This window comes from Corythoichthys intestinalis, unplaced genomic scaffold (assembly GCF_030265065.1).
Source record: "Corythoichthys intestinalis isolate RoL2023-P3 unplaced genomic scaffold, ASM3026506v1 HiC_scaffold_23, whole genome shotgun sequence".
NCBI lineage: Eukaryota > Metazoa > Chordata > Actinopteri > Syngnathiformes > Syngnathidae > Corythoichthys > Corythoichthys intestinalis.
In genome coordinates, this window is record NW_026651592.1 from 1,138,599 (window position 1) to 1,156,709 (window position 18,111).

General features: G+C 41.1%; 1 protein-coding gene across 1 annotated transcript in view; it reads left to right on the top strand.

Moving 5' to 3' along the window:
- LOC130911197 (mastermind-like protein 2) overlaps nt 1-18,111 on the top strand; it is a 105,399-nt gene that overhangs the window by 71,417 nt on the left and 15,871 nt on the right. The window contains exon 2 of the mRNA XM_057829003.1: nt 10,825-11,892. Within this exon, the coding sequence (XP_057684986.1) occupies nt 10,825-11,892 (1,068 nt within the window). The remainder of the gene's footprint in view (nt 1-10,824; nt 11,893-18,111) is intronic.

Below are 18,111 nucleotides of genomic sequence, written 5' to 3' on the forward strand. Positions count from 1 at the left end.
GAATAAACAGGTCAGTTTCTTGTTACCAACTGTTGTGTGTTTTTCAAACTCACCTAATTCAGCTGGCTAGTTATCAAGAGTACTAAAACCTTTTTCAACATGAGTCTGACAACTAAGTAAGGAGGTTAAATAACTTTAAACTTTAACACATGCTCAGATAGGCCGTTATCGGTATCAGCCAGTATCGGTATCGGAAGTGCAAAACAATATCGGTATCGGATCGGAAGTGCAAAAACCTGGATCGGGACATCCCTACTTAGATTTGTGATTTTATCAATGTTTACCACCTACGTCGCAAATACCGCTGTCAGTTCCATCGAAAACCATTACAGCGCTGCTTGTGCTTGTGCATGGCTCTATGCCGAGTCTCAGACTGAGAAAGACAGCAACACATTGTACAGGTACAGAAACCAGAAAGTATTGGCCTGTTTTTGAAGCTATTTTATCTGTTTTAAAGTAAGTCTTTACGCGGCTGCGGTTGTAAGCGGTTGATATTTTTGTGTTTAAACTTTTTCTATATTTCTGTATCATAGATCTGAGAAATGTGTGATTTTCATACTTAAAATACTTAGACTTTCACATGAACATTTGTACTAGGTGTTGTCTATTGCTTTAAATTGTTGGTCAAATAAATGACATGACTTGAACTTAACATACTTCTACTTACTTGCAAATGAGTGAACTTTTTACACTTGTATCTGTGGATCAGTTCCACAAAAAACCCAGTCACTAGAATGCAGCTTTTACTGTACTATGCATGTATCGGGTTGACATTCAAATCTTTTTTGCACAAAGTTGTAATTGTGGACCAGAGAGCTTTTATTTTTGAGCTTGTGAGGCAGGCCTTGTTTCTTGCTGGCTTTCACCCTCTCGTTGAATTATTCATGCCTAATGTGCAAAAGAGGATTTCTACTCTCCAGGAAAGATTCGGCTGGAAGGAGAGGGAGAATGAAGTTATCTGACTACATGCATTCATAGTTGCGTCCAAAGATGAATGATATCAAATGAACAGGATTGTGATGTTCATAAGATTAGGCTAGGCTCAAATACTTCTTGTTTTAACAATTTTTTAAACCATGTTTTTCTGTATATTACATGCAGTAATCTGCACCATGTAGTCAAATAATTATTGACTCACTGCTGCCGTTGACGGCGCTAAACGTCCAATGAGCAAATGTTCATTCGTCCCTCTCAGTCAAAATGGATTGGACGTATAGCACCATCAATGTCAACATTAGCATTCACTGCAGTGTTGTTTTTGTTTTTGGTAACCCTTTTAATTTTCGTTATCGTCGTTACTTATCTTCCATCGTTACTTATCTTCCGAAAAATTCGGTCGCGACTTTTCCATCCTGTCAGTTGACTGACATCTAGTGGTCGACAGTTGAACTATGCCCAAAATGACAAAAAGGTTAGAAGAAAATTTAACCATATTATACAAATACAGGTAGTACCGACTTAGGTGATTTCGACTTAACGACGCGTGTCTTGTCCGCTGTTTTTTCTCGTGTTTTTTTTTCTTTTTTTTTTTTTTTTTTGTCGCGTTGTCCGCCACCTCGTCGGTAGTAAGTAAAGTATATTATTTTTTTATTTAATTTTGTAATTAAGTAAATCTAAATGGTTGATCTCTAACTGCTATGCATATCTGGTATTTCATTATACTATATGTGCGGGCCGCTTTCCTTTGTTGCTCTCAGACTTGTTTGACGTCAAGGCAGCGCTACATTCTGTTAGTTTCAAGCGTTGCTTTCACGTTGGGAAGCAGGGTGGACGCCAGTTAACATTACATGAAGGCAGAGAAAGGGTAAACGTCGAAGGCTCGGCAATGCCCCGCGTTTACTCGCTATTAGCCTGCTAGCTTATTGAGCAGCGTTTGTATTCACCGTTGGACTGGTGCCACTAAAGCTGCCGTTTTCCTTCTTGAATTGCCCAAGATTTGGACCTTATTTCCCTCGATATTATACTGATTATATACTGAGGTATGTTTTTTTAATCAAATATGTCTCTTGATTTCGTTTATAGCATTATTGTACACGCTTGATTGTATTTACTACTTCGTGTGTTCATAGTTTGACGGTGACAAATAAATGTCAGTTGTAAGAAGAACTATGGTGTGATTGATGTTAAAGGAGGGAAGAAATATCTTGTTTTTGGATGGTTATTTTGAGTTTTTTTTTTTTTTTTTTTATGAGCAAAAGACCCCTATGCCACAACAAGTTATAAAGCAAGTAACTATTTTAGCTAATTATTAAAAATAATCTCATATTTTATAATGTTATTTTTAATAAATAAAATACATTTATAGATTAATAAAATACTAAAATTAAAATGAATAAAACAGAAATGAGTAATAATTAAGCTCTGAAGTGCATTTGTTTCTTAATATTAAAATTATATGAATTTACATACATTTTATAGGGTTTATAGGGTTTTCGTAATTAAAATTTTTCGTCATTAAAATAAAAACCTGCTCGGGCGGCGGGGTGGGCGGTTGCGGGTGCGCCGTGGGAGGTCTGGGGCGGGAGTTGATCGGAGCCCTGGCGCTTCTCCCGCCCTGCGGCCGGTTGCTCCGGTGGACGGGGTCACGCCCGCGGGAGCCTGCCTCTTAACTCACGCACTCCTCACTTCAGCACTGTAAATATCTTTCACCCTGGCACTTACATACTCATTCATTTCTCCGGGGAGAGTTTGGACGGGGCCATACAGTCCTGGCCTGGCTCCCCTCTGTTTTTAATGCATCACACACCAAGGTTGTGGGTTGGTTGGGACCTGTTGGGGCGGGGGGGGGGGGGGGGGGGGGGGGGCTCACGGTTACCTCCTAACGGCAGGCCCTACCATCCCTGCACCTTTTTTTAACGCACCACACACATCGTACTCCACAGGAGAGCTCTGGCAAAGGGCGGTGGGACGGGCAGCTGGGCTGAATTTCCCATGCTGCGGTCCCACTGCCCCAAGCCAAGATCTCCTATTTTAATGCATACATTGTACTACCCTCCCCTCACAATCCCATCACGGTGCTGGGTTATGGCTGCCAGCCGGGAACCTGGCAGGTAGGTAGGTAGTTGGGTCTCACACGTTTTTCTATGGCATGGCTCCAGAGACGTGGCCTCCTCTCTGCCTGGGCTGCCGGCCGCGGGAGTGGGGGGAGGTCGGGGCCCCGGTCTCGCGTCGCCCCACGGCGGCTGCTCGGTGTTCTCCTGCCTCCGCCTTCCCCTCTCTTCTCTAATTGGGTATCCGCCCTGTGCTCCGCCGCGGATCACTGGCTGGGCGGCGGTGTATCGGCTGGATGTTACCTGCTACGGCGGGGGACCCTGCCCTGCCCTGGGCTTGTTTGGGCCGCTGGGGGCCCCGTGGCGTGCCGTGTCGGCTAGGGGGCTGCAGTGGCGGCTCGTGGCCCGGGTGGGCAGACGGGGTTAGGGACGGGTGTGGAGTTGGTGGTGTGTCCCCTCTTGCCAACCCCGAGGGCCGGTAGATGGGCGCGCGGGTGGCCTGGGGGACCACCCTGGATTCCGGGGGGGTGGGGGGGGGGCTCCTTTGCTGGGCTGCGGGAGGAGGGATAGACTGCGCTGCCCCCCCGGGACCGCCCTCCCTCCCTGGGCTGGCTGGGTGGGGGCCGTGGCCCTGTGTCGGCGCCCGCATGGCGTCTCCGCTCGTCTGCTTGGCTGTTGCGCGCCCGGCGGGGCTCGCGTGAAGCTGGATGTTATTGGGCGCGCTCGGGCGGGGGTCACGGTGCCGGGATTGGCGATGGGGCGGCTTAGGGTAGGTCGCCAAAGGGCTTACACTCACAAGGGATTCACACGATTACTGGGCTCTAGATCACAGAGATGATTTGTGTACACTCTACCCCTTTCTATCACTTAGCTTATAGACTCCCCCACCTTCTTCCCCCTCTTTCCCTGGTCAACAGGCCCCCCACATGGTGTCAACCGGAAATACATTTAGCTGACGATAGCACCAACATATTAGTAGTTAGTGTAGTTAGGCGTTCAATGTATTTCTTGTCGTTGTTTGTGTTTCTTCTCTTTCTTCTCGTGTTTCTTTTCTTCTGTTCCCCCATAACCCCTTCCTGTTCGCTGTTTTGTCATAATAAATGAGGTATGTTGAATGATCACAAAGGGAGTATGTTAGACTCTCAATGTGAAACATTAAAACTGTACAGACTATCCTGGCACTTAGACTTCCCTTCTTCGTGTCAAACAGCTGAACAGGACAGGTCCAAAAATAAATAAATAAATAAATGAATAAAAAACCTGAAATTTTCCAAGGAAATTGCATTTTGGGTCATGTAAACGACAATAATAATATTTGCTATACAACTGCAGCCTACATTTTTCATGAATAAATAATAAATTAATTTTAAAACATGATTTATAAAAATTAAAGTGAATAAAAACAGTGTTATTTCCCGATCCGATTGCTTTTTTTTTTGCTCTCGATTCAATTCCAATCATTCCCGATAATTTTTCCTGATCATATACATTTTGGCAATGCATTAAGAAAAAAAAGAATAAAACTCGGACGAATATATACATTCAACATACAGTACATAAGTACTGTGTTTGTTTATTATGACAATAAATCCTCAAGATGGCATTTACATTATTAACATTCTGCGAGAGGGATCCACGGATAGAAAGACTTGTAATTCTTAAAGGATAAATGTGACTTTGTATATTGTGACTAAATATTGCCATCTAGTGTATTTGTTGAGCTTTCAGTAAATGATACTGCAGCCATTTAACTTCCGCCCAAATGCATGATGGGAAGTGCAACCATGACTCTGCGTATGGGCACCAATTGATATATCTTCTCTGCATTGGGAAAGAACATTGGGTGTTAAGAAAATGATCAACTACTACCTTTCTTCCTCACATTGCCTCCCACGTTATTTTTAATTGCTGAGAGAGGACTCGTAAGGCTTTAGCCACATAAAAAATGTCTCCAAAGGCTGTCAAAATTCTCTCTACTCATTATACGCTGCCTTATAGCGCTATCTATAGGTAAAACGGCGTCTTTATAGATTGAACGCGACAATGCGTGAGTGGGTCGTGCAGCACATGCGTTAATTACTTAACATGATTAATTTTAAAAAATTAATTACCGCCGTTAACGCAATAAATTTGATAGCCCAACTTTAAGCCAATACTACTCTGGATGAGTGTAAGACATTTTGTCTGTAACGTTAAATACAATTAGAAAACGATTTAAATAATATATATGTATATACAGTGCCTTGCAAAAGTATTCGGCCCCCTTGAACCTTGCAACCTTTCGCCACATTTCAGGCTTCAAACATAAAGATATAACATTTTAATTTTTTGTCAAGAATCAACAACAAGTGGGGCACAATCGTGAAGTGGAACAAAATTTATTGGATAATTTAAACTTTTTTAACAAATAAAAAACTGAAAAGTGGGGCGTGCAATGTTGTTCGGCCCCCTTGCGTTAATACTTTGTAGCGCCACCTTTTGCTCCAATTACAGCTGCAAGTCGCTTGGGGTATGTTTCTATCAGTTTTGCACATCGAGAGACTGACATTCTTGCCCATTCTTCCTTGCAAAACAGCTCGAGCTCAGTGAGGTTGGATGGAGAGAGTTTGTGAACAGCAGTCTTCAGCTCTTTCCACAGATTCTCGATTGGATTCAGGTCTGGACTTTGACTTGGCCATTCTAACACCTGGATATGTTTATTTTTGAACCATTCCATTGTAGATTTGGCTTTATGTTTTGGATCATTGTCCTGTTGGAAGATAAATCTCCGTCCCAGTCTCAGGTCTTGTGCAGATACCAACAGGTTTTCTTCCAGAATGTTCCTGTATTTGGCTGCATCCGTCTTCCCGTCAATTTTAACCATCTTCCCTGTCCCTGCTGAAGAAAAGCAGGCCCAAACCATGATGCTGCCACCACCATGTTTGACAGTGGGGATGGTGTGTTCAGGGTGATGAGCTGTGTTGCTTTTACGCCAAACATATCGTTTTGCATTGTGGCCAAAAAGTTCAATTTTGGTTTCATCTGACCAGAGCACCTTCTTCCACATGTTTGGTATGTCTCCCAGGTGGCTTGTGGCAAACTTTAAACGAGACCTTTTATGGATATCTTTGAGAAATGGCTTTCTTCTTGCCACTCTTCCATAAAGGCCAGATTTGTGCAGTGTACGACTGATTGTTGTCCTATGGACAGACTCTCCCACCTCAGCTGTAGATCTCTGCAATTCATCCAGAGTGATCATGGGCCTCTTGGCTGCATCTCTGATCAGTTTTCTCCTTGTTTGAGAAGAAAGTTTGGAAGGACGGCCGGGTCTTGGTAGATTTGCAGTGGTCTGATGCTCCTTCCATTTCAATATGATGGCTTGCACAGTGCTCCTTGAGATGTTTAAAGCTTGGGAAATCTTTTTGTATCCAAATCCGGCTTTAAACTTCTCCACCACAGTATCTCGGACCTGCCTGGTGTGTTCCTTGGTTTTCATAATGCTCTCTGCACTTTAAACAGAACCCTGAGACTATCACAGAGCAGGTGCATTTATACGGAGACTTGATTACACACAGGTGGATTCTATTTATCATCATCGGTCATTTAGGACAACATTAGATCATTCAGAGATCCTCACTGAACTTCTGGAGTGAGTTTGCTGCACTGAAAGTAAAGGGGCCGAATAATATTGCACGCCCCACTTTTCATTTTTTTATTTGTTAAAAAAGTTTAAATTATCCAATAAATGTTGTTCCACTTCATGACTGTGTCCCACTTGTTGTTGATTCTTGACAAAAAAAATTAAATTTCATATCTTTATGTTTGAAGCCTGAAATGTGGCGAAAGGTTGCAAGATTCAAGGGGGCCGAATACTTTTGCAAGGCACTGTATATATATTAAAAAAGGGCATGTCCGATATTTTTTTGCTGATTCCGTTACTTTGAAAATGACGTGATCGGGACATCTTTAAGTGTTATAATCAATAATAACACTCTCATGATGATATTTTATGATGTTTAACTCTCTATCAGCATTTGACAATGATAAGTGTCAAAATTATTTGAATTGGAAGGTTTAACAGTGAATGCTTATGTTTGGGGAGGGCTGGCAGCGATCAATCACTGCAAGTGTCATTCATTCAAAATGGATTGGACATCTAGCACCATCAATGGCAGCCAATGCGTTCAATGAATGAAGCACCGATTTAAAACACAATTCCGACACAAGTAAGTTATTTGGGGGGGAAGACGATATAATCGGCGGAGCACAATGGGGGCCTTTGTCTTCTTGGCTCATTTGCATACGTTAAAAGCTTCCATCCACTCATTACAACAGCAGCGTTAATGCGGATGTTTCATATTTCCTGCTTGAATATACAGTATTTGTTGCCATAGAAACACAATAACAGCGCCGCTCCTGGGAGTCAGCGGGCCAAATTGCAGCGAGAGGGAGAAAGTGTTTACCCAGTGGCCATATCATCAAAACTAATGTTATCTGATTGAGCGCACCGGCATGGAAGTCGAAAGTGTTGCCGTTGTTGTGCCGGGTGTGTTTTTTTTTCCACTGTGGGAAACGGTTTGGAGTCCTTCTCGCCAGCTGGCACACGTTTTACAGAGATGACTCACGGCCTCTGGAGCTAGCGCGCTTCTTTATATTATTAACTATTTCAATAGTGAGAAAATTTCAAGAATCCAGACATTGAGTTAACTGATATGTACTGTAAAATGGACAGTATTGTAACATGCTTGGAACTATTGTTCAAATAAAAACAACTTTTTTTCCCCCTCGGTATCAGGTATCGTCAGTTTCTCAAAATCAGGTGACTCAGACTCAAAAACATTCAATCCTGGCTTCCCCAATAATAATGCATTAAACAATAAAATAAATTAGAAACTGAATTAAAAAAAAAACTCAAATAAAATACATTTTAAAGTAAATAAAAAAATTCCAACCATATGCCTTGTTGGTTTAATAATAATAATAATAATGATCTATTTTTTTAGTAATGAAATACAATTTTTTAAGAAAGTAAGAAAACACAAATTTAAAATTAACTAGTGGAGCACTCTAAGGGCAGACTTCCGCCGCATCAACCAAATGCAAAGCATTGACCTTATGTCACCCAACTGTCATACATACAGTATATGATGACCTCTAGTACTTTAGTCTTCATGCCCCAAAATCTCGTCACTCTTTAATTATTCATCATATCTCCTACAAGACATGTGCCGACTACCGGTTCAAGGTTTACCCAGGTATGAAAACGTCAAGGTTTCAAAACCGCGAAAATTTTCGGTCATACCGTCCCTAAGGTATTAGCTATTTTTTATATCCCAAAAATGCATGGAGAAATCCATCGCTTGCAGCTGTAAGGCTCAACCCTTCCCCACCGGTTGGTGCTCAGTGTCAGTGAGTCAGCTGTGCTACACGATGGCTGGAGGAGATGAAACTCCTGAACTTTTTGATAGTGTATATACAGTATATTAGAGCTGAAACGAATACTCGAGCAACTCGAGTAACTCAAGTTTAAAAACTGATCCGAGTAATTTTATTCACCTCGAGGAATCGTTTCATTTTGCCACTTACTGCAGCCGACAGCCGCTACAAACTACGCCGACGTTGCTAAAAACTACGCCCGCATGATGCTAGTGTGGTAGCAGGTAGGGTTTTTCCGATCATGTTTTTTTGCTCCCGATCCGATCCCGATCGTTTTAGTTTGAGTATCTGCCGATCCTGATATTTCCCAATCTGATCGCTTTTTTTTTGCTCCCGATTCAATTCCAATCATTCCCGATAATTTTTCCCGATCATATACATTTTGGCAATGCATTAAGAAAAAAATGAATAAAACTCGGACGAATATATACATTCAACATACAGTACATAAGTACTGTGTTTGTTTATTATGACAATAAATCCTCAAGATGGCATTTACATTATTAACATTCTTTCTGTGAGAGGGATCCACGGATAGAAAGACTTGTGACTGTATATTGTGACTAAATATTGCCCTCTAGTGTATTTGTTGTGCTTTCAGTAAATGATACTGCAGCCATGCCCCAATGCATGATGGGAAGTGGAATCATGATGGGAAGTAAAACCATGACTATGGTCGTGCTACCAATGGATATGTATATCTTCTCTGCTTTGGGAAATAGCTTAAGGTGTTAAGACAAAGATCAATTGACACCTTGCTTCCCCACATTGCTTCCCATGATATTTCTAATCATAGGAAGAGGGATTGCAAGGTTTTAGCCAATTGAAGAAAGGCTCCAAAGGCTGCCAAAATTCACTGTACTCATTTTGCGCTGCCTTTTATCTCTATATATAGGTAAAACAGCATCATTACAGATTGAGTGCGACAATGAGTAAGAGGGTCGTGCAACGCATACATTAATAGCGTAAAATATTTTAACGTGACACATTTTTAGATAAAATAATTGCCGTTGTTATCGGGATATTTTTGATCACCCTACCTTAAGCCTAAATTAAAGACTCTGGATGAGAGTAACATATTATGTCTGTAACGTTAAATACAATTAGAAAACGATTTAATTCAAGTATATATATATATTAAAAAAAGGCATGGCCGATATTTTTTTGCCGATTCCGATACTTTGAAAATGACGTGATCGGACATCTCTAGTAGCAGGTAATGTCCGAGGCGTCTCTTAGATATAGCATGCATTTAGATCTAGATGCGAAATGACAGACTCGGCCGCGTCTGGGCAGCATTAGTAAACAGCCGCCATCTTTAAGCAGTAGACTTCTCGGCGCTAATAAATATAATGTTACTGTCACTTGCTCGCGTAACGTTAGTTCTTCAGAGGGCTAGGTTTCTATTGATTATGACCACTGTCGATGCGTGGCTAACGTGTCTTACATACAGGCTTTATTTAATCTGTAAAAACACAGCGCTGTAGAGTGATGAGGGTGGAAAAATTAAAACATAATAAAGCTAACTGTCAGTTTTAGCTCAGTAGTCATTGTTGAATAAAACACCAACACTGCACTAGCACTGGTCCCTAATGTGTTCCAATACAGCAGGTATCATACATTTATTTTGAACACTGCAAAAACTCAAAATCCTATTCGTACTTACAGTTTAGAATAACTTAAAACTTAACTAGAACTTAAAAATAGCTTGACACAAATGGAAATTCAATTGAAACACGTGGGAAAAACACGTAGCTTTCAAGTGATGTATCTTATCAAGCGTAACTACATTTTTAGGTAAGATTTTTTAAAAATTTTTTATAAGAGCTAGTTTTTTTGAGTGAAAGCAGTGATTGAGAGATGCAATTGTTGGCTGTTTTCAACAATGTACTGACTGAAAATGGTTCAATATTGGATTAAATGTCGTTTTTTCTCATGTATATTTATAATTGCTCTGGGACGTGTCTAACACGCGGCCGCACTGCGATTGGTGTGCAGTGGCTGATTGACTTTAACGCCCGTGTTTCACTGCGTTCTCGCGGCGGCCACGTTGTCGCGCCGTTGACTTTTCTGGGTTATATACTGTCCTACAGTGTTGGTCCTCATTATAGTAGAGAAGACGGAGTAAATATAATCTACGCAAAGAAACTGTAACCCGATCGACTCACAGCCTTGAAAAGTAAGGGTTACATTACGTCAGAAATTCGTTCGGTAAGCCTCCGTTCTGAACCGAAACTGTTCAATACAAATACATGTACCGTTACACCCTTAGTATTTTTTAATGGAATGTTTATCGGATTTTTTTGTATCATAACTACTGTAAAAGTTACCAAGATACCATCAGAAGTATAGTTATCCCCACCTATTTTCCATGTAGCAATTTTATTGGCTAAAGTAACAAAAAATTCCTATTTTTCAGCTTCAAGGTTCTTTAAGGAGGAAGTTGGAAGGCCACGCCCCCAAGCAGAACTCGCTTTCATGCACTTTCGCCGGGTCTGACTTCAAGCGCGTCCGGCTGGAGATCGGCAGCGGCGGGGCGGGTCGAGGCCCGTGTGACGGCACCTTAAGCCACGCCCACCCATCCCAAACACCGAGAAAGAACTTCATGATCCCGGACGTCTTCAACGCGACCCTAAAGGAGATGAAGAAGGAGCCCACGGAGTCGCAATCGTCGTGCGGCCGCTTGCACACCGACGCCATCTTTGACTTCAAGGATGAGGGCGGCGGTCACATCGATCCGGAGCTGCAGGACCTTTTCGACGAGCTGACCAAGTCGGTGCCGCCACTTAACGACCTGGACTTTGAGAAGATGCTGAAGCAGGACGATTCCTTCTCTCTGGAATTGGGGCGCCCTGGCTCGGCGGGCCTGCGGGCCACGGAGCGCCCCATCAAATTGGAACGGTCCCCGGATTACACCGGGGTACAGGGTGGCTCGCCGCAGCTTCGGCCGTCTTCAGCGGGGCCCTCCTTTGCGTTGACCGCCTCCCCCGCAGGTAGCCCCGCTGCGGGGCGGTCCCTCCCTTGCTGGCCGGAAATCTCCCATGCTGAGCAGCTAAAGCAGATGGCGGCCAACCAGCATCAGCCTACCTCGCTTCTCCACCACAACCGACAACTGCCACCCGCGGGTCTGTCTGGTTGGGGCTCCCCTGCCTTCCAAGACAAGGGGGCACGGCCGAGGCTCCTCCAGCAGGGTAAAGGCACCAGTAGCTGCCTTTTCAATTCAAACGGCGTCCACCACGTAGAAATGAAGCCGCTAACCACCAAGCCCGGGTTGCACTTCAGCCCCAAGGTGCCTCCACTGCCGACGCCCATGATGGCCGGCAACAAAACCGACAACCACAGGCAACGACTTTCACCTCAGGATGGGCAGAACCAGAACAACACACAGCTTCCGACGCCGCATTTCCAGAATCGGCAGCACGTCTCCTCGTCCTCGACTCTCCTGCAGGGAGGAGCGTTGCCCTACAAAATGAGCCCACATCATCAGGTGAGTGTGTCACCCTTAACATTTGCTCCCAAAAACGTATAAATACGTTCTAGTTTTAAATGCTTCATTGTCCCCAAAACATATTTATACGTCTTTTGCGTTTTTTTTTTTTTTTTTTTTTACAAGAAGAATCTACAGCTTCCGATTAGAGATCGATCGGGTCCGATCACGTCATTTTCAAAGTATCGGAGTCGGCAAAAAAATATCGGTCATGCCTTTTTTAATATATATATATTTTTTTAATTAAATTGTTTTCTAATTGTAGTTAACGTTACTGACATAATATGTTAGACTCATCCAGAGTCTTTAGTTTAGGCTTAAGGTAGGGTTATCAAATTTATCCCGATAATGGCGGTAATTAATTTTTTAAAAAATATATCACGTTAAAATATTTAACGCAATTAATGCATGCGCTGCATGACCCACTCGCGCATTGTCGCGCTCAATCTGTAGTGGCGCCGTTTTACCTATATAGAGCGCTATAAGGCAGCGTAAAATGAGTAGAGTGAATTTTGGCAGCCTTTGGAACCTTTCATTAATTGGCTAAAGCCTTACAATCCTTTTCCCTACGATTAGAAATATCGTGGGAAGCAATGTGGGGAAGCAAGGTAGTAAGTGATCTTTTTCTTAACACCCTATGTTATTTCCCAACGCAGCGAAGATATATCAATTGGTAGCACTACGCACAGTCATGGTTGCACTTCCCATCATGCATTTGGGCATGGCTACTGTATCATTTACATAAAGCTCAACAAATACACTAGATGGCAATATTTAGTCACAATATACAAAGTCACATTTATCCTTTAAGAATTACAAGTCTTTCTATCCGTGGATCCCTCTCACAGAAAGAATGTTAATCATGTAAATGCCATCTTGAGGATTTATTGTCATAATAAACAAATACAGTACTTATGTACTGTATGTTGAATGTATATATTTGTCCGAGTTTTATCCATTTTTTTCTTAATGCATTGCCAAAATGTATATGATCGGGAAAAATTATCGGGAATCAATTGGAATTCAATCGGGAGCAAAAAAAGCAATCGGATCAGGAAATATCGGGATCGGCAGATACTCAAACTAAAACGATCGGGATCGGATCGGGAGCAAAAAAAACACGATCGGAACAACCCTACTTCCAATCTATCTGAGAAACAAAAACACAAGGCTCCAAACCCATTTTAAAGCAATAAAACTGGCCACTGAAGGCTGTAGCGCATTTTGTAAGACCCACAACCCGATTCAACAGCAATGAACGGCCGGGCATCACGGTCGGAGCGCTGGCGGCATGGCGCTGGACTACCAAGCAAAACGAGTGGGACCCCCAGTGCAGCGGCTCGCCGAGCAGACCCCGCAGAGACGCAAAAATAATCCATCTTTGTGAGACAGACAACGATGAGGGAAAAGTTTACACGGCTGACGCTGCGACAACGGCGTCATCTCGGCGACAAAGCGTCATCTCTCAGTAGTCATGTGTAAATAAATTGTTACTTTACTATCGAAGCTCTATTTGTCTGGTTTTTCATAGTATTTTGTAAAAGGAAAACATTATTCAGATGTTTGGGATGTAACTAATGCAAAAAATAGCTTTGTTAAAGTTGTGTTTGAAATGTATGCGTTTACAAAAAGCTCATTTTCTCCGTTTTTTCATCAAAAATTGGAAAATTGCTCAAACTAAGATATTTTCTAATGCTGATTTCTAAAGAATGAAAAAAGGGATGAACTTACTGTTTATCTGGTGAAAGAAGAGTCTAATCTTTCTTTTGGTGGGTTCCATGTTTATATAGCAATAGAACAGAATTTTCTGTGGGCCTTGCAAAATCAGTCAAAATCCAGAAAAACGGCCGGGAGCGAAGGGCCTTGCTCTGTCTATGATGGAGATGTAGTGTAAAGCGCTTTGAGCGCCTTGAAAGGTTGAAAAGCGCTATACAAGTATAACATCACCACCACATGTCTACTGCCGATGTGAACGCACCCTCCAGCAGTGTTGTTAATAACGGCGTTAGAATATAACGGCGTTACTAACGTCGTTATTTTCTTCAGTCGTGAGTAATCTCATAATTACTTTTCTCATCTTGGCAACGCCGTTACCGTTACTGAGGTGGGAAAGGCTTGCGTTACTATGCCTTACGATGTTGGTTGACTGCCGCGAGAAAAGTTTGGAAAAAGACGGACTCACAGAGACGAGAGAGTAGAGCAGGAGTGGGGCGAAGGCAAAGGAGTGTGATGCCATTGCAAACGCGATGCTACTATGCTAGGTGGCTCCAATAATACCTGACTGTATCCGATAGCCTACAAACTATGCCCACATGATGCTTCGGTAGATATCACATATGAATGAATGAAATATTTATTGTCATCATCATCGGTATCATTGACCATCATTGACAATTACAAAATGTGATATGATTTGCCCGAAGGAACCGAAGAAGAAGACAAGGCAGACGGGAGGAAGCATATGCTAATATATACACAGAACTAGATGCAAATGACAGACACGGCGGCATTAGCAACATATATAATAAAGAACTAGATGCATAAGTAAACAGCCGCCATCTTAAAGCAGTAGACTTCTCATGAAGGCTCTGTTGTAGAGAACCTTCCTGGCGAACTTAAGTCACTTTATATCTAAAATACTCCTAAACCGGCAAAACTTAACTTAAATCTATCTTTAAATGAGAAACAGTTTTAAAACTTACACATGTTGAAAATAGAAAAACCCTCTAAACTTCAGATTATGTGACCAGTTTTTTTTTGTTTTTTTTTTTAAGGAAAAAAACCCCAAGAAAATTATCACCAGTTACTTTGTCAAGTAACTAAATACTTTTACATTCAGGTAACTGAGTTACTAACGAAATTACTTTTTGGGATAAGTAATTTGTAACTGTAATTAAGAAACTTTTTTAAAGTAAGATTAACAACACTGCCCTCCAGAATCGGCACCTTTCAAACTAAATTTCTCAAGGCTCTGGCGTCGTTGAACATTTTGGAATATGTTTGAATTCTTGTGAGAAAGCCATCCATCCATCCATCCATTACTTATTTTATTTCTGTGTCACCGTGACAAAAAAAAATAATGATATCATTTTTCTAAATGGCATAATGTTTAAAAGCTACTATAAAAACTGGACAATTGGCCTTGAAAGTCTTTAAAAAGTGCTTGAAATTTGCCATGAAAAAGGTGTACGAATCCTGTCTATAATTTTTTCTGAGGTTGGAACTGAACTGAAGGTTTGAGTAAAAAAGCCTTTCTCATACCTCCAATGCTAATCGGAGTCATCCTATCCAGGAAGACGCCCTCTTGCAGGGAGTTGGCAGGCGTGTCATGGCTTGCACTGTGAAAGAACATTCACGACTATGTATAGGAAGAAGGCGAAAAACCACAATGTTGTCAAAACAATCCCAGAATAAAAATAACACAACCCACTAAATCTGTTAGCTATGAACACGTCTGTGATGGAACTGGGATATGCCCACCGTTAGCTACTATTGACAGCAATAAACGTCCAGTACATTTAGATTGGCAGTCCCAGTCCAAATGGATTGGACGTCAATCGTCGTCTATGGCAGTAAATGAGTTAAAAATATTTGGAGTTTCTTTGCTTTTTTGACGCTGACGCTGATTGCCAGCATGGTACGTTAACATGCAAGACTTTTCATTTGAGAGCGTTGGCTGGCTGTCAGGCTGCCGATATGCGCAGCAGGATTTGCTAATTGGAGCTTGTTGGCTGCGAGGGACAAGTGCTGGAAAATGACAGTAATCTGCTTAGCCTGCTGCCTGGGGTGGAAGCGCTGATTTATTAGGATGTGTGTGTGCGGTGCAAAGAGAGTTGGGAGGGTTGTAAGGGGGCTTCATATTATCTGTTGCTGTATTTGAGGGAGACAATGTTAACATATTGCAAAACCGCCGATATATCGGGCCGATTTATGGATATATCAACATCGGCCAATTTACACACACAAAAAAACCAAGCCGATAAAAACGGATTTTGATCAGACATCTGTGTGGGCAACTGTGGCCGCCGCTGACTGGCGATAAGACCCCGGAAGGACCCAGCAGGAGCTTGAAAGCAGGCTGCTACAGGAAGCGTGAGGCATGCCTGTTTTGCAAATATTGTAAGGCTTTTCTTAATCTTGCACGAGAGGATATGCAATGTTGCTTTACCCTTATAAGCCGTTTACTTAGATATCTTTACACTCTAAATGTAACTCGTAGCGTTAGCGTAGCATTAGCATGGCAAGCATCCTCTTAAACTCTCACTTGTTTGCATCTTGTTGTGATGTCCTGGTGGGAATAATTATTTGAAATCATTTACCGTTCTTGCTGAGTGTGTATATTCATAAAAAGAAGTGCTGCGTTCGTTGGTTTAGTAAAACTAGACCAAATTACCGTATTGGCCCGAATATAAGACAGACCTGATTATACATAGACGACCCCCTCTTTTTTCAAGACTCAAGTTTGAAAAAAGACTTTTTGAACACCAAATGAATTTTTATACAGAAAATAATTACAGTACATCTGAAACAAATGATTGTAACAATATATTTGAGAGAAAAAGCATGTTATTTTGCGTCATTCAAATCTTCATATCTGAACATTTAAATATGTAAACTAAAGTGCAATTACATTCATAAATGAATGGCTTCTGGTTTTTGAAATGTAAATAAACCAGTGTATTGTGATAGAGCAACAAAATTGCAATAACTGCATTAACCATCAAAGTGAGGTCTAACTGTAACTGTAGTCTTGAAACAAATCTGAATAAGGAAAAACATTGCAATAAAATAATGCAAACTGGTTAAACTTGAGAGTCGCTGAGATCTGACATGACAGAACATCGCTTCACTGATATCTGGTGCCATCTAGCGTCACGAATGAGGAGAGTAGCTGAGATCTGTCATGACAGAACATCGCTTCAATGATATCTGGCGCCATCTAGCGTCGTGAATAGGTATAATGTCTAGACCGCGAATATAGGACGACCCCCTCTTTTTCAGTCTTATTTCAATGCAAAAAACACAGTGTTATATTCGGGCCAATAAGGTAATCATCAAATATTCGAGCCGTAGCGTCCTGGTGAGGACAGTATATTCGCATTTCGTTGTTCGTGCACTGTACACTGTACACTTATTCAGAATGTTGTTCTCTATTGTATTTTTATTAGGGCTGTCAAAACTTTAAAATTTTTAATCGGGTTAATTACAGCTTAAAAATTAATTAATCGTAATTAATCGCAATTAATCGCAATTCAAACCATCTATGAAATATGCCATATTTTTCTGTAAATTATTGTTGGAATGTAAAGATAAGACACAAGATGGATATATACATTCAACATACCGTATATAAGGACTGTATTTGTTTATTATAACAAGATGGCATTAACATTATTAACATTCTCTTAAAGCGATCCATGGATAGAAAAACTTGTAGTTCTTAAAAGATAAATGTTAGTACAAGTTATAGAAATTTTATATTAAAACCCCTCTTAATGTTTTTGTTTTAATAAAATTTGTAAAATTTTCAATCAAAAAATAAACTAGTATCCCGCCATTGTTGATGTCAATAATTACTTACACAATGCTCATGCGTGCTGAAGCCTATAAAATCAGTCGCACCCAAGCGCCAGCAGAGGGCGGCAAAACTCCATAAAACACAATTAACAAGTGGGCATTTCACTGTACTGTAATTTAAATCTGTCTGAGCGGGGCATGTGCATTAATTGCGTCAAATATTTTAACATGATTAATCAAAAAAATTAATTACCGCCCGTTAACGTCATAATTTTGACAGCCCTAATTAAAGCCACTCTTCTTTAAAATTTGTAAAATTTTCAATCAAAAGTAGAGTTAATATAATACGAATAAAAATAAAAATAACAATAATAAGAGTAGAGTGACCAAAGTCTGAGTAAGTTTTATGTATATTTTGCATAGCTATTTTGATATGGAATGCCAGTTCATTTTGCAATGTTGTTTAACTATGAGAATAGGGCCTCATTACTATAGACTGAAGTGCTTTTCTTTTTGTGAACATTATTATTTTTTTTTTTTGAGGGATAGGAATATTATTTTTGTTGTGCTTTCACTAAACGATACTTATGTTTGTTGTGAAGGAGTTGCCGAAGCTTACGCCAATAAATGGCGCGGTCCAAAGAACGCCTGTGTCCACTCGCCTTTATAAAATATATATCTCTGTACATATCTTACCCAAAA